Genomic DNA, 27,086 nt, shown 5'->3' on the forward strand with positions numbered 1-27,086 from the left:
GCTGTTTCCAAAGTTCCCAATACTCAGCAGCTGAATCCATTCCACAAATATTAATCAACTGCTTATCCAGTATTAGTCCATACAATGGTAGATAGTCTCCTGGTCAATGTTCCCTCTAACTTTTTTGTGGTGTGGGCGGAAAAGTATAGTGTATGAGTGGCAGTCCCTTGGGGACTTGGCAGCATAGAAGTATAAATAAATAAATAAATAAATAAATAAATAGATAGATAGATAGATAGATAGATAGATAGATAGATAGACAGACAGACAGACAGACAGACAGACAGACAATAAATAAATAAATATAATTCCCTTATTTTTTATTAAAATAAATTAATAATAAAACAAAAACAAAATCTATTACTGTGGGGGTGGATGTGGGTGAAACATCCAAATGTCTCAGGCCTGTTTTGCTGCCAACAGCTTTGGGCAGCGAATTAACCTCTGAAGAAGGGAGTGTCTGTGAGATGGGACCTTCAAAGGGGGGCCTGGCAGACAGCCCAGGAAGAAGCCAGTCATCATCTTCCTTATCTTCGATAGACACTGATGAGGAAGCTGTGATAGACCCACGCATGCGTAGAGCTATGCATAGAAGACAACAGCTTCACAGAGATTACAGGAGATAATAGGGTCCACCTGTGGTTGTGGGGGTTCAAGTAATTAGAGCTGCTGTTAAATGGGCAGCGTGCCAGCCTCGCAGTGTGGACGATTATCTGATCGTGCTTGTGGAGTTTGCATTGCTGTTCCGGATTTTCCCAGGATCTTGTGTTTGGATTTCAGGACTCTGACCATAAATAATAGTGAGTTTACAATGTCTGAAAAGGAATAGCTGTGACGAAATCACAGCTACTGGTTAATTGACTTGAGTTTGTTGTTTTTGTTATTTCACTGCATTCAAGTTGTTTGTTTTTACAAGTGAGCCCTTTGAATTAAAAAGAGGGTTTTTCTTCTATTTTTCTTTGGATAAAGAAACTATTGTTGCCTTGTCCTGTGTGTGTGTCTGTTTTTGCTACTTTTACATTTAATTGAAGGCTTGTGCCAGGAGCCGGCAGAACATTGCTTAAAACTAAAACAACCAGCAAAACCAAAAACACAACTATTAATAAATCCATGCTTTAAAATCTTCATTTCTTAAATATTTATCATAGTATTATAGTAATCAATACTATGAAAATCTTCCTGAACACAAATGCATCAATTAATATATTTCCATAAATTATACTTTTCTATAATTTCATTCAATATTTCCAAGCTCATTTAATTTTCAGGCATTTAGCATTTACTATTATTAACTTTAATCAATCTTCTACATTTCCAAGTATATTTTAAGTTCATAATGCAAACTCATAAAATCATACAGTACATATCATAAACCCCTTATTTATCATATGTATCTTCCATTAATTTTACCTATGTAATTCTATATAGTTCTAAAATTCTAATCCAATTTTTAAAATTAATACATCCTAATATTAAACAACACCTAAATATATATTTTACCAATATTTCATAGTCAATCCATATTTAATAATCAATCATCCTCCACAAATTTCTACCACTGTTCTCATTTCTGAGTCTCTCTCCTGTCGCTCCCCCATTTCTGTCTCATTTGTTTCTCATTTCTCCCTCTTCCTCCCATTCCTTCCCCCACTGACTTCTCCTCTCTTTTTCCACCCCTGCCTCCCCCCCTTGTGTGTGTGTGTGTGTATGTGTGAACTCTTGAACCATTTCCAAAAACAGGTGAGGGCTGGCTTTTTTTTCTCTGTTATTATTTGGGTGCTTTTTACCATATGCTTAAAATCAAGAGTCACTTCTTTCTCTGTTTCTCTCTCTTTCCTGTCATTCTCTGCCTCAATCATTTTCTCATTTCTCTTTTTTCCTCCCCTTTTTTCTATCATTTCTCTCTCTCTCTCTCTCTTCCTTCCTCTCTTCTCTCTCTCTTGCTTTCTCTCCCCCCTCTTGCTCTCTCTCTCTTTTTCTCACTTTCTCTCTCCCTCTCTCTTTCTTTCTATTTTGCTCTGTCTGTTGCTCTCTGTCTCTCTCTTTCTCTCTCTCTCTTGTTCTCTTTCTCTCTCTTCTTTCTTCTCTGGAGGCCGAGGAAGATTTTTCTAATTTTGATTTTCCCGGTGGGCTTTCTGGAAGCACTCGGGGAAAGTGCTCCTAGCAAAGCATCTGTGAGAGGCTTTTCTCCGAGCACTTCAGGAATGCCTGCCCTGCCTCTCCTGCAGCCCCTTCACTGACAGCCTGGGCTGAAAGCGCTCCCGCCGAAGGGGCTACGACTCGAGAGGGGCAGGGTGGGTGTTCCCAGAAACCCGCTAGGAGAAAACCCTCTCACAGCCCCTTTGGAGCGCTTTTGCCGAGTGCTTCTGGTATGCCTGCCCTTCCCCTCTCACAGCCCCTTTGCTAGCCAATGCAGCCACTACTGCGGGAGGAGCCGCGTCCAAGGCGGAAGGCAGAAGAGGAGAAAGCCAGAGAGAGGGGTGGATCAGATGGGTGGGAGGCAGCAGCAAGAGGCCAGGGGCATGAGGGGGCTGGAGGTGCCATGGGGGGGTGGGGGGGCCGCGGTTCCCTTTCCTTCTTCCACCGCCTATGTCTACTGATGGCACCTCCCGCCCTCCCTCACAGGCTGGCAGGGGGATGGGAAGCATGCACGCACATGCACTCAACATTCAAAGTAACCTTCACACTTTCATCGCTCCCAACGCCTGGCTCCTTGCGCGGCCTTGGAAAAGGGTGTGTGGGGGTTGTTTTTGGACACGTAGCAGTGCACCTTAGAGAGAACATTGCTCCTGGTATCTTTTCCATCATCAGGAATTCAAAATATTTCCATGCAATAAACCAAGTATCACATCCCAGAGTCCTTCACATTACAATAGTACACCACATTCTACTAAACAGGATTATTCTATTCATTACAATACAAACAATAGTATTCACTGTATTTAACACACTGAATGAATTAGCCACACACTAGAAGCCACACTCACAACCACACTCCCTAGAAACCACACTCTCTGGGAAAACCCTACTCTCTCTGGAAGCCACAATTCCTGGAAGCCACAATTCCTGGGCCCATAACCAATGTCAGCATTCCACAGTGGTCAAACAACCAATGATAGAAATTCTGTATTTGAACCAGGTTACACGTGGCAGTGGCAGTTGTTCAGACAATAATACAGACCAACATATAGTAAAGGTATTATTTACAAGATACACAATATCTACATAATATTACACTGTACACAGTAATTATAATACAGTCCATAATACATCTCTACTTCACACACAGCAGATACATATATTATTACATATATTCTCTCTATGGCACACAGCAGGTACATATACTATTACATATATTCTCTTATTCACACACAGACAAGATATACAATATCTCCATAATCTTACACAATAATTATAATTCAGTTCATAATACATCTCTTCTTCGCACACAGCAGGTACATATAGTATTACATATATTCGCTCATTCGCATACAGCAAGTACATATACTATTACACACACAGCAATATACTGTAGTATATTCTATACAGTATATAGAATATAGAATATAGTATATTCTATACAGTATATTGCATACAGCTCAAATATTAATACTAACCAGCATATATACACCAGTAACCAACATTACAAGATAAAGCAGAACAGACACAATGCAACGAAGCTCAACACAACAGAATACAACTACAGAATGTAACCAAAGAATGTAAGAGAGAGCAGCACATCTGTCTCCCTAATATAGCTAAATTGAGGCCTAGCTCATAATTGCTACCTAGCTCTTAAAGTAATACTATTTTCTCCTAACATATAATGCTGGTTTATCTTCATATATCAGAAACCCAACCAAACAGTACATGCTACTGACATGCTACAAACCACCTAACTAGAGGAAATAGATGAAATATTAGCTAATCAGTTAGCCAAAATGTGCACAAAAATACCACAATAATAATGGGGCACTATAATTACTCTAACATAAAGTGACCAGATTTTTACATTGTTAAAGAGGGACACCATTGACTTGGGGGGGGGGGGGGGTTGATTAAAAATTTGGTTTATATGGAGCAAAAAAACCCCACTCTTTTTTTTCTCTCTATCTCTCTTCCTCCCTCCATTTCTCTCCATTTCTCTCTCTCCCCTCTTTCTTTCTCTCTCTTCCTTCCTTCCTCTCTTTTTTCTCTCTCCATCCCTCTTTCTTTCTCTCTTTTCTTTCTTTTCTCTTTTTTCTATGAAGCAGCATATAAGTCTAAATGTATTGCTATAAAAGAAAGAAAGAAAGAGGTAGGAAAGAGAGAGAAATGAAGGGGGAGAGAGAGGAAGGAATGAAGGAAATAAGGAGAGAGAGAAAGGAAGAAAGGAGGCAGAGAGAGAGAAAGAAAGAAAAAAGGAAGGGAGGGAGGGGAGAGAGAGAAAGGAAAAGGAAGGAAGGAAGGAAAGAAGGAGAGAGAGAAAGGAAAGAAGGGAGGGAGGGAGGGAGGGAGGAAGGAGAGAGAGACAAAGGAAGGAAGGAGGGAAAGAGAAAGAAAGAAAAAAGAACGGGAAGGAGGGGAGAGAGAGGAAGGAGGTAGTCAAAGTTATAGGAACCTTAAGTGAGAATGACCACGCAATATCAGAAGTCAACATAATGCAAGCTCCATCAATAAACAAAGTCAAACTAGAGTCTTGGACTTCAAGAGAACTTATTTCAATAAATTTATGAGAGTGCTTAGAAGAGATTCTACGAATGAAAATCTTCAAGAGGAAAACAACCCTCAGGGAAAATTTCAAAAAGTGAGATAAAAATAATAGAAGCAGCTTTTTTTAATATGTAAAAAAGCAAGGAAAAAAAGCAAGGAAACAATCAGTCCACTAATGGGAGAAGATGGCAAGGATAAGAAGCAATGGATGGAAACTAGTTCAAGGAGAGATCCAACCTCCTTGAGGATAAATTTTCTGAAAGTTAGAGCAATTAATCAGTGGAGTTAAGAATGCCATGTCACTGGAGGTTTGTGAGAAATGGTATAAGGTAGGGGCAACTCTGAGCTGTAGACTACTACGAGTCTGCAATCCATTGAAAATTGGGCTGTGCAAGTGCTAGGCAAATATATGAAGCTTCATTTGCACCAGAGCGGGAGCTAAGCTGCACACAAAGCCATCCCCTCCCCCTCCCCCACTGCGGCTGCCAGTGCTGCTGCTGGTCTGTGGAGCCAGAACAGTTAGGGGACATTAGTATAAATTCTTCTATTTGAGCAGGAGGTTGAGCCAGTCTCCAAGGTCCCTTCAAATTCTGTTACTTCATTCTCTAGAATGTTTCATATATATCCACACATTTTAAAGAATTGAATATTAACACAAACTATACATCTTTTTCATTAACAAAACAAAGCACAAATCAATACTTATCCATTTCCTCCCTTTTCTGACCATATATTTAATATATTGCCATTCAACTCTTACCTAAAAAGCATCTCTAGTAATTTTTGTGTTTGGAGGCTGAACGTTGCATTAACTGCTTAGTACTTTTATTCCAAGTAAACTGCATGTGTGTTAAGGGGCAGGGGTAGGGGACTAATAAGAAATGTTCAAGTTTTCCTTATTTCTTTTTAATAAATAAGCATACTATATAAAATATAATCTGTTTGTGACACTTCTTACCTTCACCTACCATAGAAACACCTACAGACATCCCCATGAATTTGCTTTTGGTCCATACATGAACATTCACACACACTTTCTTCTCTTTGCACTCACAGTAAAAACTGGTTACTGGTGGATGATGGGACACTTGTTCAGCTACAAATCTCAACCTATAACATTCCGATGAAGCTTTCCCCTTGATACCAGAAGAGAGAGTGTTTGCTCGCAATGGTTTTACTCTGTCCTTAGGCACATTCCAAGAGCAATGAAATGTTTCTCCAATTATTGGATTATATGGCTTCTTGGCAACAATTCCTTTTCGCCCCTCATAAAAGGATGTCAAATAGTACTCCACAAAGGAGATGATTCTTTCCTCAGGAGTAGTTCCACACGAAATTGATAAAAATAGGTCTGGGTGGGCCAAGAAGTTTGCAAACATCTCTAGCAGAGACCTCTTCTCTAAAATAAAGGCTGGGAGGGTTACCTATATTGAACACAGTAAAAAGAAAGTAATCATTTCATCATAATTGCATGAGGAAAAGATCAAGCTAGCAGCAATTCTCTGCAGAATGCAAGTATCAATCGTTTCTCCCCTTTTCAAAATTCAAGAATAAGGACAAAAGAACAGTTCCTGTGTTATAACTAGTCAATTATGCAAATCAGTCTATTTCTCCAATCCCTACTAGACCTTCAAGTAACAAAATTGTATTATTCAAACTTATTTTTTCTCACTACTTTCCACTTAAGCAGTAAATTAGACAACTACATGTAGTCCTCATCTTAAAACAGTTCATTTAGTTACCATTCAAAATTGACATTTTTCATACTTAGGACCAGTTGCAGCATCTCCATCGTCACATATTCAAAATTCAGATGTTTGGCCAGTGGTTCATAATTATGATGGTTGCGACATCTTGGAGTCATGTCACCCTTTTGCAACCATCTGGCAAGCAAAGTCAATGGGAATCCAAATTCACTTAACAATCAAGTTACTAATTTAACAAATGCAACGATTCACTTAAAAAGAAAGAAAAGTCATAAAATGGGGCAAATTAACTTAACAAAATTCTCATTTAGCAACATAAATGTTGGGCTCAAATGTGGTCATCATTTTAAAACTATCTGTAATGAATTATTCTTAGATAAAGGAGAATATTTATGGTTCAGGGTTAAATGACAGTTCTTTGGTTGTTTCTGAGCTTGGTTGTTTTCTTGCAGATGTTTCATCATCCAAACTAAATAACAATCCTGAGCACTGATGATATTAACTACTGTATTTTTCAGTGTATAAGACACACCCCTTTCCTCCCTAAAATAGGCTGATAATTAGGGTGCGTCTTATACTCTGAATGTAGCTTTTTTTCAGCCCTAACTAGGTGCTAACGATCTTCCCAGCTCTTACCTTGCAGGCTCTTTCATTATTTCTCTCTGCGAAGAATGTTTTCCACACCCTAAGTCTTTGCAGGTTTTTTTTTCATTACTGTAACTTGCTCTGAGTAAGTATCTTTCTAGCCCTAACCAGGTGCTAATGATGTTCCCAGCTCTTACTGGCTTGCAAGCTCTTTCATTGTTAATCTCTGCCAAGAATGTATTCCAAAACCTGTTTTGATTTTTTTTTCATTCTCTATTTGCTCCAAATGTTTCTTTCTAGTTCTAACCAGGTGCTAACAATGTTTACAGCTTTTAAGATCTTTCATTATTACTCTTTGCCAAGAATGTATTTCAAACCCTGTCTTTGTAGGGTTTTTTTTTGTTTTACTTGCTCCAGATATTTCTTTCCAGCCCTAACCGGGTGCTATTAATGTACTCAAGCTCTTTCATTGTTACTCTCTGTAAAGAATGTTTTCCAAGCCCTAAGTCTTTGCAGGGTTTTTTTCATTACTCTAACTTGCTCTGAGTAAGTTTCTTTCAGCCTTAACCAGGTGCTAACAATGTTCCCAGCTTTTACTGGCTTGCAAGCCCTTTCATTGTTACACTGTGCCAAGGATGTATTCCAAACCCTGTCTTTCTACGGGTTTTCCATTAGTTTACTTGTTCCAGATATTTCTTTCCAGCCCTAACCAGGTGCTATTAATGTGCCCAAGCTCTTTCATTGTTACTCTCTGTGAAGACTTTATTATTATTATTATTATTATTATTATTATTATTAATTAGATTTGTATGCCACCCCTCTCCGTAGACTTGGGGCGGCTCACAACAATAAGAAAGACAATGTAAGAACAAATCTAATAATTTAAAAAACACTAAAAAATCCATTATTAAAAGCAAGCATACACACAAACATACCATGTATAAACTGTATAGGCCTGGGGGAGATGTCTCAGTTCCCCCATGCCTGACAGCAGAGATGGGTCTTAAGAACTTTACGAAAGGCGAGGAGGGTGGGGGCAGTTCTGATCTCTGGGGGGAGCTGGTTCCAGAGGGTCGGGGCCACCACAGAGAAGGATCTTCTCCTGGGTCCTGCCAAATGATGGGACTCGGAGAAGGTCAACTCTGTGGGACCTAACCAGTCGCTGGGATTCGTGCGGCAAAAGGCGGTCCCGGAGATATTCTGGTCTGATGCCATGAAGGGCTTTATAGGTCATAACCCACACTTTGAATTGTGACCGGAAATTGATCGGCAACCAATGCAGACTGCGGAGTGTTGGTGTATCATAGGCATATCTTGGGAAGCCCATGATTGCTCTCGCGGCTGCATTCTGAAGTTTCTGAACACTTTTCAAAGGTAGTCCCATGTAGAGAGCATTACAGTAGTCGAACCTCGAGGTGATGAGGGCATGAGTGACTGTGAGCAGTGAGTCCCGGTCCAGATAGGGTCACAACTGGTGCACCAGGCGAACCTGGGCAAAAGCCCCCCTCGCCACAGCTGAAAGATGTTTCTCTAATGTGAGCTGTGGATCGAGGAGGATGCCCAAGATGCAGACCCTCTCTGAGGGGGTCAATAATTCCCCCAACAGGGTTATGGATGGACAGATGGAATTGTCCGTGGGAGGCAGAACCCACAGCCACTCTGTCTTATCCGGGTTGAGTTTGAGTCTGTTGATACCCATCCACAACCCAACAGCCTCCAGGCACCGGCACATCACTTCCAAACCTTATCTTTGCGGGGGGGGGGGGGTGTTCATTGTTTTACTTGCTCTGAATGTTTCTTTCCAGGCCTAACCAGGTGCTAACAATGTTCCCAGCTCTTACCCGCTTGCAATCTCTTTAACTGTTACTCTCTGCAAAGAATGTTTTTCTTTTCTTTTTTAATAATATATTTATTGGTGCTTTTAATTTTTTTCCATACAACGTATGTTCTTATTAACAGATGGATCAACATCTTATATATACATTTTTGTCAACATTATCTTTAAGTACCTTTGTACATGTAAATATTTTATTCCTTCACTTGTTGTAGATTCCTCTTTTTAGTCCATAAATACCATTTTGTCAAAATGGTATTTATGCAAAAAATGTTTTTCAAGCCCTATGTCTTTGCAGGGTTTTTTTCCATTGCTCTACTTGCTCAGACTGTTTTTTTCCAGGTGTTAATGATGTTCCAAGCTTTTATTGGCTTGTAAGCTCTTTTATTGTTACTCTTCAGAATTAAAAAATAATTAAGCCCATAACCAAGGGATAAAATGCTGAAGCTGACCAGACTAAGGATGCTAGCCAGATGAATACCTGGTAAGCAGATTCCTTTCCCTATTTTCCTCCCCCAAAACTAAGGTGTGTCTTATATTCTGGTGCGTCTTATACTCCAAAAATGTAATAGTTTGGGTAATGAAATGTCTGCAGAAAAATAATCAAGCTCAAAAAATACCAAGAATAAGACAACTGTTTACTTATTGCATTTATACAGTAATTCTGCAAAGTAACAATACAGCTTGATTTAAGTTAGTTAAATTCTAGAAGAACCTGCCAATTCCAGCTGGTTGGCAGGCGGGATGTTTTCAAGAAATCTATTTATGAATGAATGGCAAACAGGTGCAGTGTTTCATTACTGACAAAAATTAATTAAAATTAAATTGATTGTAATAGTCACACAGGTCTCCAAGCTTTTCAAGCTGGGGTGGGTGGGAGAAGTAGCGGGTGCGTACACTTGCACAGTTCCATGTACACAGGCGGCAAGTGCATGCACCCACACAAATAAAGCTTCCCGCTTGAGCGTGAGGGTCTGCTGTTTGCACAAATGGAGTTTCCCATTCTTGTACAAGCACCTGCCACTTGTGCAAGTGGAGCTGCAGGCAGTGCACCCACCACTTGTACAGACCAGTTCCAAACAGGTCACGGCCCACATGTTGAGAATCCCTGGCTTTGATGATTCAATTTGTTAAATAATAAGTAAAATATAGGTTTTTTAAAAAAAAATTAATAGAATGTCAAGGCTTCAACTGATATCTTAATTAAATCAAGAGCCTTGAACCAAGCTTAAAAAGAAATCCAGTTATTTATTAGGAGGTTCATGCCAACATCTTCCAAGTGAAGCCAATTCTGATCTCATTTAATTTACGCCCCAACTCTGACCCTGTTTTCCCCTCACCCCAAGGTGTGTCATCAGTCACATTCCCCAATGAAGCAATTTCATGGGTTGTAGAGTCCCTCTCTCCGGCCACTGTGAATATATGTAGAGATGGCCTGGACATAAGAAATGGCTGGAATGTACTTTTGTTTCGACTGAAGTCTGATTACTTCAGACTCAGCTGCAAGGTTTGGTTCTCCATACTTCTGCCTTTGGCAACTTGAGAGCAGATCAGAAATGCTTTGCAAGCTAACATAGATATCCAGCTAATTTGGAGATTCTATACTTTCAGATTTTAAAAAAAATCAAATTATTATCAAAGAAAATATTTTTAAGTACACATAATTAATTAGCTAGGTATGTTTAAATCTATTAGTGAGATAATTAAATTATTAATTCTCTATTGCTATTATATTATTCATTCTGATGTTTTTCATTCTGTCTTCAATTAGCTAATAATATTTAAATATTATTTTATTCCAGCATGTGTAAGCAAAATTTCATTTATATCTCTACTTCAAATAGCCCTTTCCTATTAAATTCATCTATATGAGGTCAAGCCTAAAAGTTCTTTTTATGCATTATTCAGGAAAGTGGTCTCAAGCACATTCAAGGGAACAGACCAATGTAATTAGAGCTTTTTTCAGTACCCTATTATTAATGCACAGATTAAATACTAGGCTTACTGTTCTTTATCTTTTGCATTCTAATATATAAGGCATTTTTCCAACAGTCTCAAAACTAAAACATTTTAAAATACATAAAAACTAGACAAAATAAATGTTAATATTTTCATGCTATATATAAATAGGTAATGTAGAAGAAAATTACATGAATAGTCAATAGACAGACTGGTTAATCACAGCTAACAATTGCACTTAGTTGCCACCATAGCAGCTCTTACTGATTGGAAAGATACATATGTGATCATTAGCACAAAAAAAAGATATCCCAATCTTGAGTCTTCCCACATTTTTCAAATATTGAGGGGAAAAAAAATATTTCTTGAATTATTTTAAGTTCTAATGAGTGTATACTTTATCTCATTGTTTCTGTTTTTGGCACAAAGAGAGAAGATTAGTATCCAAAGAATCCACCCTACAGTACCTTTTCACAAGCTTGGTTTCTGGATCAAAGAATTAGGGTATGTGGAAATTTTGATGCAAGGTAATGATTTTGATCATGTGTGAAGGATGACCATTTTTACCTAACCCTGAGTTCTTGTCTCTTAGAGATCAGGTTTAGATTGTTTTCAAAGATTCAAGCTCACTTTGTCTCTGGACAAATGCTTATTTATTTATTGGATTTGTATGCCGCCCCCTCCGTAGATATGTCAATATATTTTGGATGTCTTCAATCCTCTCTTTGAGAAATAATAGAAGCTTAAAACAATGTTCTAAATCAGTGAAAATTTCTAATTTGAGTGATCTCTCTTTCTAATAAAACAAACTGTTATTAGTTTAATTAATCTCATGGATTTGACCATTCTTCCTTCACTATGAACATAAATGTTTGGTTATACATTACTGGTGATCCAAAGGGTTAAAATACAATTTTAATTTTCACATGCCTAGCAAGATGAAAAGATATAAAGTACATGTGGAACACTCACACTATATAAGTGTATAGATTAACAACGAGGAAATTATAAAAAGCTACAAGGTTAGAAATTTATTCTATAGAAAAATAGTTTTCTTCATTTCCCACAAATATGTTTCATTACTTTGGTGTTTTTAAAGCAGAATTACAACAATCTAGTTAAGCATTTTCTCTTAGTTTTTTCCCCTAGAAGTGGATACATCTCAATAGCAATGATCCAGCTACTTCCCAAGAACAACTGGAAACGCATACAGTATATCAGAAATATTTTAAAAGCCAGCTTTGATTCTAGGACTGGGAATTATGAAGAAGAATAGTTACTTTCACATTTTTGAGACTGAATGTAAAAGTTTTCTGTCTCTGAAAAATACATTACCTATTTAAAAAGTTAGGGTTTTGTATATATGCAATTGAAACAAAAATTGGGAATGCGGTAAACATCATGGTAGCAAGTAACACAGATACGGAATAAAGTTTTTTAAAAGGTTGAAACACACATACCCTAGTTAGATCCATCCCAAGTTTCAGTTGTGAAATAATATGAAGGATTATACTATGCTGATCATCCAAATTTCCTAAATCATCCTCTTCATTGTCTTCAGTGTCTGTCAACTCATCCTCAACCAGAATCACTTCATGAGTTGTATGCTAAAAAATAGAAGATAATTAGCAGTGGAAGTGATGTGCCCATGTCTGGAGGCTGTTAGGATCTGCTAATAGGCTCAAGCTCAATCCTGACAAGATGGAGTGGCTGTGGGTTCTGCCTCCCAAGGACACCTCCATCTGTCTGTCCATCACCCTCGGGGGGAGGGGACTTCTGACCTCTCAGAACTTGGGTGTCCTCCTCGATCCACAGCTGACTTTAAACCATCACCTTTCGGCTGTGGCGAGGGGGCGTTTGCCCAGGTTCGCCTGGTACACCATTTGCAGCCTATTTGGACATGGAGTCTCTGCTCACAGTTGCTCATGCCCTCATCACCTCGAGATTTGACTACTGCAATGCTCTCTACATGGAGCTACATTTGAAAAGTGTTCCGAAACTACAAATTATGCAGAATGCAGCCGCCAAGGTAGGCCCATGTTTCTCCAATACTCCACTGGCTGCCAATTAGTTTCTGGATCCAATTGAAAGTGTTGGTAATGACTTATGACTGGTCCCATGACTGGGACCAGATTACTTATGGGACTGACTTTTGCCGTATGAATCCCAGCGTCCGGTTAGGTCTCACAGAGTCGGCCTTATCCATGTCCTGCCAAGTAGACAATATCACTTGGCGGGTCCTAGGGGAAGAGCCTTCTCTGTGGGGGGCCTGGCCCTCTGGAATCAGCTCCCCCTGAGATTCATACCGCCCCCACCCTCCTTGCCTTTTGTAAAAATCTGAAAGCTTATTTATGCCACCAGGCTTGAGATCACTAGACCCCAGCCTCTTGCCATTGAATCTGTAGGATGGTTGCAGTGTGTATTTGAATGCCCTGAGTTTTTGAAGAAGGGTGGCATAATAAATTGAATTAAATTGAATTGAATGAATGAGTTTTAAATGGTTAACTTTTTAGAATATTTTAAACTAATTATTTATGTTAATTGAATTTAGATGTATTTATATATTGTGTTTTCTATTGATATGTTGTGAGCCGCCACGATTCCACAAAGAGGGATGGTATACAAGTTCAATTAATAAAAATAAATAAAATAAATAAATTGTGGACATAAACAGAACAATATGGTATATTCAATAAGCTTAGTGTGGCATTCTTTAAAAACACTATGATTACTTCTAAAAAATCATACAAAACTTACTGATTAGGAATGCCTGATGCTTCCTATATGTATGGAAGGGGTGTTGGTCCTTACCTGATATGCCTCTTCTCGTAAAGTAGTGGTGTTATCATCCAGAATGGGTTGACCTCATCCAATCAGCTGAGGACTGAATCTGTTAATTTGAATTTAGGGGTTCCACCTTGCCTGGAATTCCCAGTTAGGAAGAAGACATCAACACGATGTGACCATAATCAGATGTCAAGAGCAGATCCGATGAGGCCATCATTATAAGTCAAGAAAGTAAGGAGCAATGACTTGGGTGAGGATGGATGGTAACTCCATTACCCTACAAGAGCAGACATACCAAGTAAGCCCCCATGCCCCTTCAACATGGTGGGCAGAGTTATCATCCAGAATGAGACATATCCAAGCAGACTATCCAAGAGAGGGGGAAATACGTGGGCTCACACGTGTTGGTCTTCGAATATCTGCTGCAAAGGAAGCATCCACCAAGGCATAGGAATCAATTTTATAGTGACAGACAAACTGGGAAGGAGCCATCCAAATCACTGCATGCCACACCCCATGTGACACCTGGGTCACCCACACCACCGAAATTGCCACACTGCATGTGGAATGGGCTGTGATCTGCACTGGATGAAGCATTGCTGAGGTGTTGTACACTGTGGAAATTGGCCCTTGAATCCATCAGCTGATGGTCAATGAAAAAACCTTCTGCTCCAGGAATGTTGACAAAAAGTTTATGAAAAGAGATTCTGTTCTGCGAAAACCTGCAGTCCTCTTAATGGAAAGCCAGAGAGCCCTCTGGACATCCAATTTGTGCCACCTGTGCTCCAAACAATGGGACAGATCAAGACGAAACTTCAGCAGTATAAGTTCCTGTGCCCAATGAAATTAATGTTAATGTTGGGCTGAAAGGATGGGTCCAAGTGGAGGACAACCCTGTCCCAATGAAATTCTTTGCTGACCGAGAGGCCCGATAGCTCAGAGATTTGGTAGGCTGAGGTAATTGCCACCAGGAACACCACATTATAAGATAGATGCCAGAGACTGACCAATCTCAGCAGTTTGTTAGGTGGCTGGGTGAGAATTTAGGACTTTTGTGAGATCCCACGTGGGGAACTGATGGACCACTGGAGGCTGCAAGTTGGTTGCTCCCCTCAAGAACTGAAGGATGGCTAGAACCTTAGCCAAATATTCAGACTCCCATGACAACACAGAAGAGAGGGTGGCCACTCGTCTCTGAAGGGAATGGGAGACGACCCTTATCTAGGCCCTCCTGCAGTAAGTCCATGATCTTTGGAATAGCCACCTGCACAGCAGAGCAGTCCTCCTTTGTCTACCAAAGGCAAAATGCCTTCCACATAGCTACCTAGATATGTACCTTGGAGGGCCACTGAGAAGCCAGCATGGTGTCAATGGCTCTGGCCAAGAAAGGCTGGAGGGCCAGAACACCCCACTCAAGTGAAACACTCGGTTGTTTCACTCAGGTGAAACAACTGCCCCAGACTGAGCAAGGACTCATATAGCAGACCCCACCAACTCAGTGACACCAATAGTGCTCCACTGGGCCAGTGGGGGACCAACAGAATAATTCCGCCCATTTATCTAGAAATCTCTGTATCACCTTGGGAATAAATGGAAGGGGGGGGAGCATAGAACAACTCCCTTAGCAGGGAGCATTGACAGCTTCCACTCTGTGGGACGGGAATCTTGAGAAGAACTTGACAGTTGGGGTCATGAAGAGGTCAACTGTTTATTTATTTATTAGAGTTGAAAGGGACCTTGCAGGTCATCAAGTCCAACCTCCTGCTTAAGCACGAAATCCTACAGTACCCCAGCCAAATGACAGTTCAATCTCCTCTTGAAAATGTCCAAAGTTGGAGAGTTCACAATCTCCACTGACAGGCCGTTCCACTGGTTGATAGCTCTGACTGTCAGAAAGTTCTTCCTTATTTCTAGGTTGAATCTCTCCTTGGTCAGCTTCCAACCATTGTTCCTCGTATGGCCCTCTGTGCGCTGGAAAACAGCATTACCCCCTCCTCTCTGTGGCAACCCCTCAAGTACCTGTAGACTGCTATCATGTGCCCCTGGCTGTGGGGAGCCAGAAGATGTTGCCCATATCCCTGAAAATGGATGGATGGATGTAACGGCTACTAGGTCAACGGTCGCCTGGCTGAGACAATACACTTGTACATTGGCAACCCCAGAGATGTGGTTTGCTGAGAGGAATAGGAGGTGGCACTCCACCCAGAGGCCCACATTCATCGCTTCCTGCCTCAGAGTTAGGGTATGAGTGCACCCTTCCTGTTCAACGGAGCCTTGGCTGCCATGTTGTCTGTTAGGACCAAGATGTGCTGGTGGTATAGCTGCTGATGAAAATGTTTCAGAGCTAGATGGATGGTTCAGAGTTCGAGCCAATTGATGGCCCCCTTGGCCTTCTATGACGTTCACCTGCTCTGAGCAATCAGGCTCTGAGAATGGATACCCTACCCAAACAGGCTCACATCTGTAGTGACAATTAGAGAAGAGGGTTCTTGGAACAGGTAGTCATGCATGATCGCTAGCAAACGCCACCAGAAGAGGGAACAATGAGTTTCCAGAGGCACAAAGACCTTGGCAGGGAAGGTGCTGTAGCATGCTCCCTGGAATGGTAAAAGGAACCATTGAAAATCCCTAGAATATAGTCATGCCCTAGGTATTATGGCGATTAACAGAGATCATTTTACCCAGGAGAGTAAATCCCTAGAATATAGTCATGCCCCAGGTGTTCTAGCAATTACCCAGGAGAGTGGAGACAACAGGGAAATCATGAATCTATGCTGCAGTTGTATCTGGGCAGAGAGCTTCCTAAGGATAGCCTGTCTCTCCTGGGATAAGGAGACCCTACATTCTAGGGGTATCTATAAGGGCTTCCAGGTGAACCAGAGACATGAAGGAAACTAGGTGGCTCGTATCAAGATTGATTGAAAATCTGTTGTATCAAAGTGTTTGCTTATCTAGGGATGGTTCAGCGCCTGTTGATGTGACTAAGCCAGAATTGGGAGGTCATTAATATAACACTGGACACATATGGAGAGAGTCCTAAGGTGGGCCGCCATCACTGCTAGCACCTTTGTAAATACTTGAGGTGTCGAGTATAGGCCAAAGGGGAGAGCTCTGTACTGGTAGTGCCTACCTGCATAGTAGAAGTGGAGATACTGCTGATGGAGAGAATGGATAGGAATGTGCAGGTAAGCTTCAATAAGAATTGAATAAATTAAACCAGAATTCAATAAAATCCCTGTCCAATCTGATCTTGGGGCACCTGCTGGATGGCTGGAATGTACAAATGGTGGTGTATTGCAGAGTCCATAAGTTGTCTCTGAAAAGGATCTCTGGACATCAGAAACCAAATAAAAAACCTCAGGGGAAGGGAGAGAAACTCCAGAGAGAGCCTGTGGGCACACAGTCTCCAGAACCCACCTATCATGGGTAATGTCCCATCTAGTGGCAAAAGAGGGTCAGGCACATCCCGATGGGAGAATCAGTCAAGGAGTTACTTGGGATGTCTAGTGGGATGGCCTTCTCCACCCTGAAAGGGCCTTCTGGAGAATTTACCCCAGCAAGGTCTGTCTGAATATAGGCATAGCCTAGAATTGTACTGACCTTGCCCCCTGAAAAATGAGGAATTCTGATCTGAGTAACAAAAGGAATGATGTGGATAGGGGTTCAACCTAACATTACCCCATCTCGAAAAGGTAGGAAGGACCTTCTTATGATCTCTAGACTTGACCATGATTGGGTCCTGGGCCTCCCTGAATAATTGCTGGCCCTTGAAAGGGGCAGACACCAGGTGCTACTTGTGGTGAGTGTTTGCCTGCCACTGTCTCAGCCACTGAATGCACCTGGATAAGATGGAGGCAGCAATCACTTTAGATGCAAATTTGGAAGCTTGAAGGATGGTGTCTGCAGAGAATTGAATTTGGTGATGTCCTGCTGAGCACGCAGGCCAATTGCCAGTATATGTTCTTGCAATTGGCACAGCCAAATAAGGGAGAAGTTGAAAAATGAAATGGTGGCAGACACCCTGACAGGCCAGTGGCCACCTTGTGAACTTTCTGGAGTGACTGTTCAGATGTCTGTCTTCTGGACAAAGGAGTTCCTCTGAGTCTCCCTGCATCGTGTTGGGTGAATGAAGTGCTGCCACCTATGTGTTGATAGTTGGAACCTGCAAGGTGTGTGCCAAGTCTCCGAGCTCCTCTTCACCCATGGAGGTGCTCCAAATCCCTGCTGCCTGGGGGTCCTGGTTTCCATGGAACCGGGCCAGATCCTTCCTGGAGGGGAAGTGAAGATAGGGTCGTTGCCAGCATCTGGTTTGGGATCAGCATACACCCCCCCCCCCTAGATGAACCGGCTTGACCTCCACTGGTGGCGGTACAAAATCAGCCAGGCTGCCATGCCTAAGCCAACCTAAGCCCTGGTGCTAACACCGCAATGCAAGGGTTGAAGCAGCAAAGGAACACCTGGGAAGAGAACTTTAAGAACTGTGCTGGAGAGATGAAGGAGGAATTTTAAGCTGTACTGGTGAGTAAAGTGATCAAAAAAAGATTTGAGGTTGACAGAATAAGCACTTTCCTAAAAATAATACAAACAGCTATCACTGAAAAATAATAAGATTCTAAATTTAATTAATTTAATTTAATTTATTAGATTGGTATGCCACCCCTTTCCAGAGACTCGGAGCGGCTCACAAAATGTTACAGGAACTCCACATATTTATTTAAAATGAATGCTTAACAGGGAAATTGGCAGCACATAAATTTAATAAACAAACAAAAAACCCAAAATGAATAAAGAAACAAAATTATTTTTCAACCTTGGCAACTTTCAGAAGCATTGATTTTAACTCCCAGCCACCAGGGGGAATAGGCATGGCTGGCTAGAGGATTTGAGATTTGAAGTCCACACTTCCAAAAGCTCCCAAGGTTAAGAACAGTGTGTTATTATCACACTTGTAAAGTATTTACAAAAATGTAAGATTAATTACCAAAAATAAATAAATAAATATAATTAGATAATTGCAATGGTTATGGAAAAGGCATTTTTCCCAGGTCATATGCCAATAGGACAATATACTCTTACATATCAGTATTGCAGTAAGCAAATAATCTATTTCACTTTTCATGGTATTAGAAAATGAATATTTTAACATCTAACACACCACACAACAAAAAGCTACCCTTTATAATTTTTATTTAGACAAAACTAATTTAACATAAAGCATTACAGCTGTATGCTAGCTTTAACACAGAAAGTCTCCAAAAAGACTTTGACTTTGTCTGAATGGTCAAACATCTGGCAACTCCAAATATCAACCAAAAAATGTTCTGTCCTACACATTGGCAAAAAGAATCAGAACACTAAATACAAGCTGAATAAACAAGACTTTACAGACAACCCTCACTCAATAAAAGACTTTGGAATACTCATATCAAATGACCTAAATGCCAAAGCACATTGCAACAACATCACCAAAAAGGCTTCAAGAGTTGTTAACCTAATCCTATGTAGCTTCTGCTCCGGTAATCTCACGCTACTAACCAGAGCATACAAAACTTTCACTAGACCAATTCCTGAATACATTTCATCTGTCTGGAACCCACACCGCATTTCTGACATAAACACTCTGGAAAATGTCCAGAGATACTTTACTAGAAGAGCCCTCCACTACTCCACTCGCAACAGAATACTCTACGTAACTAGACTTACAATCCTAGGTTTAGAAAGCTTAGAACTACATTGCCTTAAAACGACTTAAGCATAGCCCATAAAATCATCTGCTACAACATCCTTCCTGTCAATGACTACTTCAGCTTCAACCACAACAACACACAAGCACGCAACAAATACAAACTTAAAGTAAACCACTCTAAACTCGACTGCAGGAAATATGACTTTAGTAACTAAGTAGCTGATGCATGGAACTCACTACCTGGCCCTGTAGTACCATTACCTAACCCCCAAAACTTTACCCTTAGACTATCCACTGTTGACCTCTCCCAATTCCTAAGAGATCAATAAGAGGTGTGCATAAGTGCAGCAGCAGGCCTTCCATCCCCTGTCCTAAGATTTCTTTTACTAGTATCATGTATATAGATATTGTTATATCTTTGTATATCAATAGTATGTACTTGGCAAAACAAACAAACAAATAAAATAATAAATTACAACATTTTAATATAAAAATGAAAGGGAAATCAGGTGAGCTAGGAGAGTTTATATTATCAAGAATTGCTTCAAAATCTACAAACAATATTACTATTGCTGGTTTATCATCCATCTCAAGTTCAGTAAACATACAAACAAAACTGCTGTTTTCAGTGACATTGCTAGCTTCTCTCTAGCAGGCAGGATGGTGCTAGAGATTAGCAGTATCCAAAAAAGTCTCAATCCCACTTTCCTATTCCAATTTTATTCCTAGCCTCTGTATAATTTCCATTATTATATTATAATGAGGAAAAGTATGCTGTTAATTTAGCATGTTTCTGCTACTTACATTGGTAGCCAATCAATGTTCCAATCAGTGTGGGCGGAAAAGTATAATGTCTGAGCGACACATTTTCATGCCTGGGCGTGGATCGGTTAGAAACAAAAGGGGGTCATGGACACACAGCAATGGTCATAAATATGAAACAGCAGCCAAGTTTTGATCCTACGATCATCGGGCTGCTGCGAAGGTCCTAAGTGTGAAAAGGGTGCATAAGTCACTTTTTTCAGGGTCATTGCGACTTTGAATGGTCAGTAAATGAACCATTGTAAGTTGAGGAGGACAACCTGCCTTCCCCCCTAGATGTTTTCTGTGGAGCTTCAAAATGGATTCCTGATAGTATTAAAAATCCAAATTAAAGAAACTTCTATTGTATCCACATTTCCCCAGCATAGGTTTTAAGTTAAAAAAAAAACAAACTCTCATCAGATGGCATCACTTTCGCTTTTACAGTCTCTCTGTCACCACATTGCCTCTGAGACTTCTGGTGTCTCAACACCTCCGGCTGGCTAATGGTCATGGCACTGGTTGCCTGCAGGATTTTGCGATATCCTGCAACTCACCAGATGTTCCCCTTTCAAATCTGACCCCCCATGTCAAAAATGACCCCTTCAGGGTCTCCAAAAAGCCGCAGTTGGGCTGACTATCCCAGAGCCCCTGGGAAAGCTGATGTATCATCTTGGCTTATGGCTCCGCCCCCCATATTAAGTCTGTCTATTTCCAATTCCTGTTAATTACATACTGAAATCTTCTGCCAAGGATGTTGTGCCCTCTATAAAAAATATCCAATTTTCTCTTTGTATTTATTAAAAATTGTTTTGGGTTCACATTTGGAGCATAAATTGCTGCCAATGTTAGTTTATTTTGATTCATTTTTCCCTTTAACAAATAACCATCTTTCTTACCCATCTCTTTGAACACCCATCTCCTCAAATGGGACTCTATGGTAAATAAGAATCATAGTGCTATCACAAGACTCATAAATCCATTTCCAATTTTTATCATTTATCAATTTATCCCATCCTCGGCATCATTAAAATTGTAATATTCACTCTATTATCCTTAGCCATTCTTAGTACCCTATGATGCTTCAAATTTGATCCCAAACCATTTACATTCAAGGCCAAAGTAGTACAATCATTCATAATATATAATTTTAGTCCATTTCCCCCTTTGTCCTGACCTTAGCTTGCCTATTTTCCTTCTGTCTCCTTTGATAATCTTCCAAATTGGTGAGTCTCAAATTTTGCTGTCTCATTGTGTCATTCACCATCTTGGCTTGGGCCTCTTATTTCTTTTTCAATTTTTTAAACTTTCACTTTTTGCTCTTCCGAGCCTTTTAAAGCCCCTGCACATCACTAACGAGACACCCAAAGGCTTTCCCCATCACTTTAAACCTTTCATCCATAGAGTCAAATATCAATAGCAGTTTATTATTATTATTTATTACTATTTATTAGATTTGTATGCCACCCCTCTCCGAAGACTCGGGTCCATGCTTTCCCCAGAGATCCTTCCTCCACCATCTTCTCTTTGTTTAGAGCAGGGGTAGGGAACGTTGGCTCTTCTATGACTTATGGACTTCAACTCCCAGAATTCCTGAGCCAATCATGCTAGCTCAGGACTTCTGGGAGTTGAAGTCCTCATGTCATAGAAGAGCCAACGTTCCCTACCCCTGGTTTAGAGGGTGTTTAGAGGGTTTTATGCACCCTCAGAGCTATTACTTCCAAAGATAGAGGCAGTGGCGGAATAGACCGGATAGGGGCAAGCAATATATATCCCAATGGCCTTTTTGAAAGGGAGGAAGCTGTACTATTGAATATTATGAACAACATTCTGAGAAACAAATGGGGTTGATGTTTTTGGATGCCCCAAAAGCATTTGATAATGTAAGCTGGCAATTTTTGACCAGGCAATTACAATATATGAACTTTGGCATGAGGTTTCTGCATTTTATTGAGACAATATATAAAAAGCAATATAAAAAGCAATCAGCTAGACTATTGATTAATAGAGAAATGGCACAAAAAGTTGAAATTACTAAAGGCACAAGGCAAGGATGCCCTCTATCACCATTGCTATTTATTTTGATGCTGGAAGTTCTAAATAGAAATAAAGATCTGATTCTCAGATTTCAGGACTTGAAATAAGAGATCAAGAATATAAGCTGCAAGCCTTTGCTGACGATTTGGTTTTATACTTGAAAATCCACTGACTCCAGGCTTGAAAGTTTTGACACAAATTCAAAGATATGGAGAAGTAGCAGGATTAAAGATTAATAAAGATAAAACTAAGTTGATTACAAAGAATATGACTGAAAAACAGAAACTACAATTAAAAATACAGGTGGATGTTCAGTTAGTAAAAAATGTAAGATACTTGGGAATTCAACTAACAGCTAGATGCTCATCTCTTAAAGAAAGTAATTATATAAAACTCAAAAACCAAATTGAGAAAGACTTACAGAAATGGAAGACTCTTCAGTTATGTTTGATGGGCAGAATAGCCTTAATTAAGATGAATATATTACCAAGACTATTGTTCTTATTCTCTACAATTCCAATTAAAATTGATAAGACTTTTTAAAATGACTTAAATAAGATGAGAACAAAGTTTATATGGCATGGGAAAAGATCAAGAATTAGTTTAAAAACCTAAAAGATGGCAGAGAGAGAGGAGGATTTTGGCTCCTGAACTGGGAGCTTTATTTCCAAGCAATAGCAATGACATAGATAAAAGATTGGATTCATCTTAGAAATAAAAGACTATTAGTGCTAGAAGGACATGATTTACAAATAGGATGGCACGCATTTATCTGATATGAGAAGAAGAAAATACATAGTTACTTCCAAAGACATGTTATAAGGAACCCATTGATGGCAATTTGGGAAAAGATGAAAGTGAAACATTATTCAAAAGTACCATTTTGGATCTCAGTATTAGAAGTTTTTGTACACCTCAATAGATTAGATTGGACTAATATTTTAAGATACAAGGACATAATTACACAAACATTAAGTTGAAATCCGAGCAAGAGCTTGAAAAACAAGGTATAAAATTGGATTGGTTTATGTATGGACAGTTACAATTGAGGCTTGAAAAATATGTTAAATCAGAAGTTATTAATCTGCAAAAAACAGAATTAGATCAAATTTTATTTGATCAGAAGGACAATTTGATTAAATAATTCTACAAATACTTTCTATCCATTGAATTGGAATTTGAGCAGGTGAAGGATACAATGATAAAAGGTAAAAGGGATGAGAAATATAGCTTATTCAATAGATAGAAATAGTTGGCAGCAACTATGGGAAAGAAAGTATAAAATGACAATATCAATGGCATTTAAGGAAAATATGTATAAGATGTTTTTACAGATGGTATATATCTCCACAAAGGTTAGCTAAAATGTTTAAGAATTTACCAGTGAAATGTTGGAAATGTGGTGAATTACCAGGTTCTTTTTATCATATGTGGTGGACTTGTCCAGAAGCACGTAAATATTGGATTGAAATTCAACATTGGATCCAGAAGATTTTGAACAAGACTATTGAATTAAAGCCAGACTATTGAATTAAAGCCTTCTAGGTATTTTACCAGATAACTTTGATAAAGAAGATACATATTTAATTAAACATATAGTTACAGCTGCAAGGATTGTGTATGCACAAAACTGGAAATTGAATAGGGTACCAACTCAAAGGAAAGTTTTAAGGAAAATTATGGACTGTGCAGAAATGAATAGATTGACTTTGAAAATGAAAGATAAACAGGACTCTGATTATTATAAAAATTGGGTAAAATTTTATGATTGGATGGAAAATTAAAAGCTAAATAAATATACAGTGGTACCTCTACCTAAGAACTTAATTACAAATAATAATAACAATAATAACAATAACAATAACAATAATAATAATAATAATAATAATAATAATAATAATAATAATCTTTGTTTGTTTTGTTCCTGTAGCTCATTTGACGATGGCTGCCCAGGTTCCACAGCAGCCACCGCGGTCCTTTTTATCCTGGGCAACGACCGAGCCAGTATGGACTTCTTTTTGTTTTGTCTCTCCATTAGTTTAAATGGGTTAGGTACGTTTAGTCTGGCTCCTCTGCTTTAACCACTATGGCAAGGTTAAACCTACCAGTAGTTTACACTCCCACTGGCACAGCTCTTAGCTTCATTGAAGCACACAAGCCCCACTACCACTACCCCATCAGTGGGGATCTACTACTGTGATCTACTACTACAAAACTACTGTGGGACTTCTGACTTCAGACTGACCGAATTCTGAAACATAACACACCAGACATCCTGATTGTGGAGAAAAAGAAAGTATGGATCATCGACATCGCAATCCCAGGGGACAGCAGAATTGAGGAAAAGCAGCTAGAGAAATTAGTGAAATACGAAGATCTAAAAATCGAACTGCAACAACTCTGGCATAAGCCAGTGAAAGTGATCCCAGTGGTATTTGGCACGCTGGGCACAGTGCCAAAGGATCTCAGTGGACATTTGAAAACCATCAGAATTAACAAAATCTCCATCTGTCAATTGCAAAAGGCCGCTTTACTGGGATCAGCAAACATAATTTGCCGCTGCATCATGCAGTCCTAGGTGCTTGGGAAGTGCTCGACTGGTGATGACATACGAAATCCAGCATAGTGATCTCGTTTGCTGTGTTGTATTGACATAATAATAATAATAATAATAATAATAATAATAATAATAATAATAATAATTTGTTCCGTGACCAAATTCTTAAGTAGAAATATTAAGTAGAAGCAATTTTTCCCATAGGAATCAATGTAACATATAGTTTTAAGATACACACAGGATGACAAGTACTTCTACCACCACAAAGACAATCAAAAAACCAACTTTAACCACATCTATATCTCCACAAGTATTTATTTATTAATTATTTATTTATTAATCAGATTTGTATGCCACCCCTCTCCATAGACTCGGGGCAGCTAACAACAATAATAATACAATGTAAACAAATCTAATAATTAAGTTAATTTTAAAAAACCCAATTTAAGAAAACCAATCATACATACTGACATACCATGCATAAATTTTATAAGCCTAGGGGGAAGGGAAAGTCTCAATTTCCCCATGCCTGACGACAGAGGTGGGTTTTAAGGAGCTTACCAAAGGCAAGGAGGGTGGGGGCAACTCTGATATCTGGAGGGAGTTGGTTCCAAAGGGTCAGGGCTGCCACAGAGAAGGCTCTTCCCCTGGGCCCCGCCAAATGACATTGTTTAGTTGGCGGGACCCGGAGGAGGCCAACTCTGTGAGACCTAACTGGTTGCTGGGATTCGTGCAGCAGAAGGCAGTTCCGGAGATATTCTGGTCCGGTGCCATGAAGGGCTTTATAGGTCATAACCAACACTTTGAATTGTGACTGAAAACTGATCGGTAAGTATCTCCATTACCTTCACCTGTGTACCAAAAAACAATTACAAGTATGTTAGCCAAGGACAAGGAAAAGGAGAAAGAAAAGGAGAAATCACAATCACAGCCTACGCTGCAAACAGTACAGGAAACATTGGCTGCTATACAAGACTTTATGATGAAATCTCAAACTGAAGCGAAACAACAACGCGAAGAGTTAAAAGCGGAAATAGGGGAACTGAAAGTGGACACAGGAGAAATGGAAGTAAAGATGAAGGAAGTAAATGATAAAGTTAGGGAAATACAACAGACTCTGAAAGAGAATGAACAAAGAATCAAGACAGTGGCAGGAAAAATAGATAAAGTTGAACAAAGAGTAGATGACTTTGAAGACAGAACCGATTTTCCAAATAAAGGATACGACAAATCAATTATGCATTTAGAGTTACAACGTGCATCTTATGGCCTGAGATTCCAGAATATAACTGAAGAAAAGGATGAAGATTTACAAGCAAAAATGGCAGAAATTATAGGAGGAATCCTTCAGGTGGATCCACAGGAACTAATAAAAGAAATTGATGAAATTTACAGAGTTCAAACTAGCTATGTTCGAAGACATAATTTACCGAGAGAAGTCCACATTAAATTTGTGAGGAAGACCATAAGAGATGGCATCTTGAAGTGGACAAGAAATGAAAAACTGCAAGATAAAGGAAAAGGGACCCAGAATCTTATGCAAACTGTGGATACTTGTAAGAAAAATTCCAGGAGTGCAAGATAATAAAAGGGAAACAACTAATATGCTTATTAAGACCAAAGAGACCACAGAAAATGTCCATGCGTTTCTAGAGTAATTTGCCAGTACAGAATACAGCTCTTTTATACATTCTTCATTGTATTATTCATATCCCCCCCCCACCCGGTTTCCTCCCATATTACTCCCATATAACTTCTATATTAGGCCAATAATTCAGCACTTCCACTGAACATACATCTCCTTTTTTGGGTATCTCTCCAAACCTTTCAGGACTTTCCAAAATTCATTAATGATTGATGGTCATGCCTTTAATGGTTCGGTTATTTCCATACTTCTTGTTTATTCTTTCTAAAGGTCACTTGCACATTTCTGCGTATACTGTGTAACCATATTTGTAGATGGACAAATCCTCCCCTTTACAGGAGCAGGGCTCTTGGTTTTTTATAGAAACAGGGTTGTTCGAGGCAATTAGGACACATGGCCTTATGATTATTCTTATATTAGTCTTCCTAAATGAATCCTCTTTACCTGGAGTTTCAAAATTTTCTATCTGCTGGGGAAGTGTGTAGCTAAAAGTCAATCTCCATTTGGTGTACATCTGACTTTGGGGATATTTCTTCATTACCAAACAAAATTTTATTTTCTATGCAATTCACATCCCTTGCTCATTGGATCTGGATGTCAGGAAGCAAAGCCCAAATTTTGTAATTAACCCCGCACCTATTTTGGCTGGCAGAGTGCTGCAGGAGGATGAGTGCTGTCACATTCCCTCACTACACCCACCCATCCAGAGGGTCATTAGGGCAGAAAACCAGTTATTAAATTTTTTGAATCCCACCATTGATTTCATCCCTCAAACAACAGCAGAAAAGATAAACCAT

At 39.5% G+C, this 27,086-nt stretch overlaps 1 protein-coding gene across 1 annotated transcript in view; it reads right to left on the reverse strand.

Moving 5' to 3' along the window:
• OSBPL10 (oxysterol binding protein like 10) overlaps positions 1 to 27,086 on the reverse strand; it is a 130,302-nt gene that overhangs the window by 22,116 nt on the left and 81,100 nt on the right. The window contains 2 exon segments of the mRNA XM_070729713.1: positions 5,651 to 6,116; positions 12,237 to 12,383. Of these exon segments, the coding sequence (XP_070585814.1) occupies positions 5,651 to 6,116; positions 12,237 to 12,383 (613 nt within the window).

This window comes from Erythrolamprus reginae, chromosome Z, assembly GCF_031021105.1.
Source record: "Erythrolamprus reginae isolate rEryReg1 chromosome Z, rEryReg1.hap1, whole genome shotgun sequence".
NCBI lineage: Eukaryota > Metazoa > Chordata > Lepidosauria > Squamata > Dipsadidae > Erythrolamprus > Erythrolamprus reginae.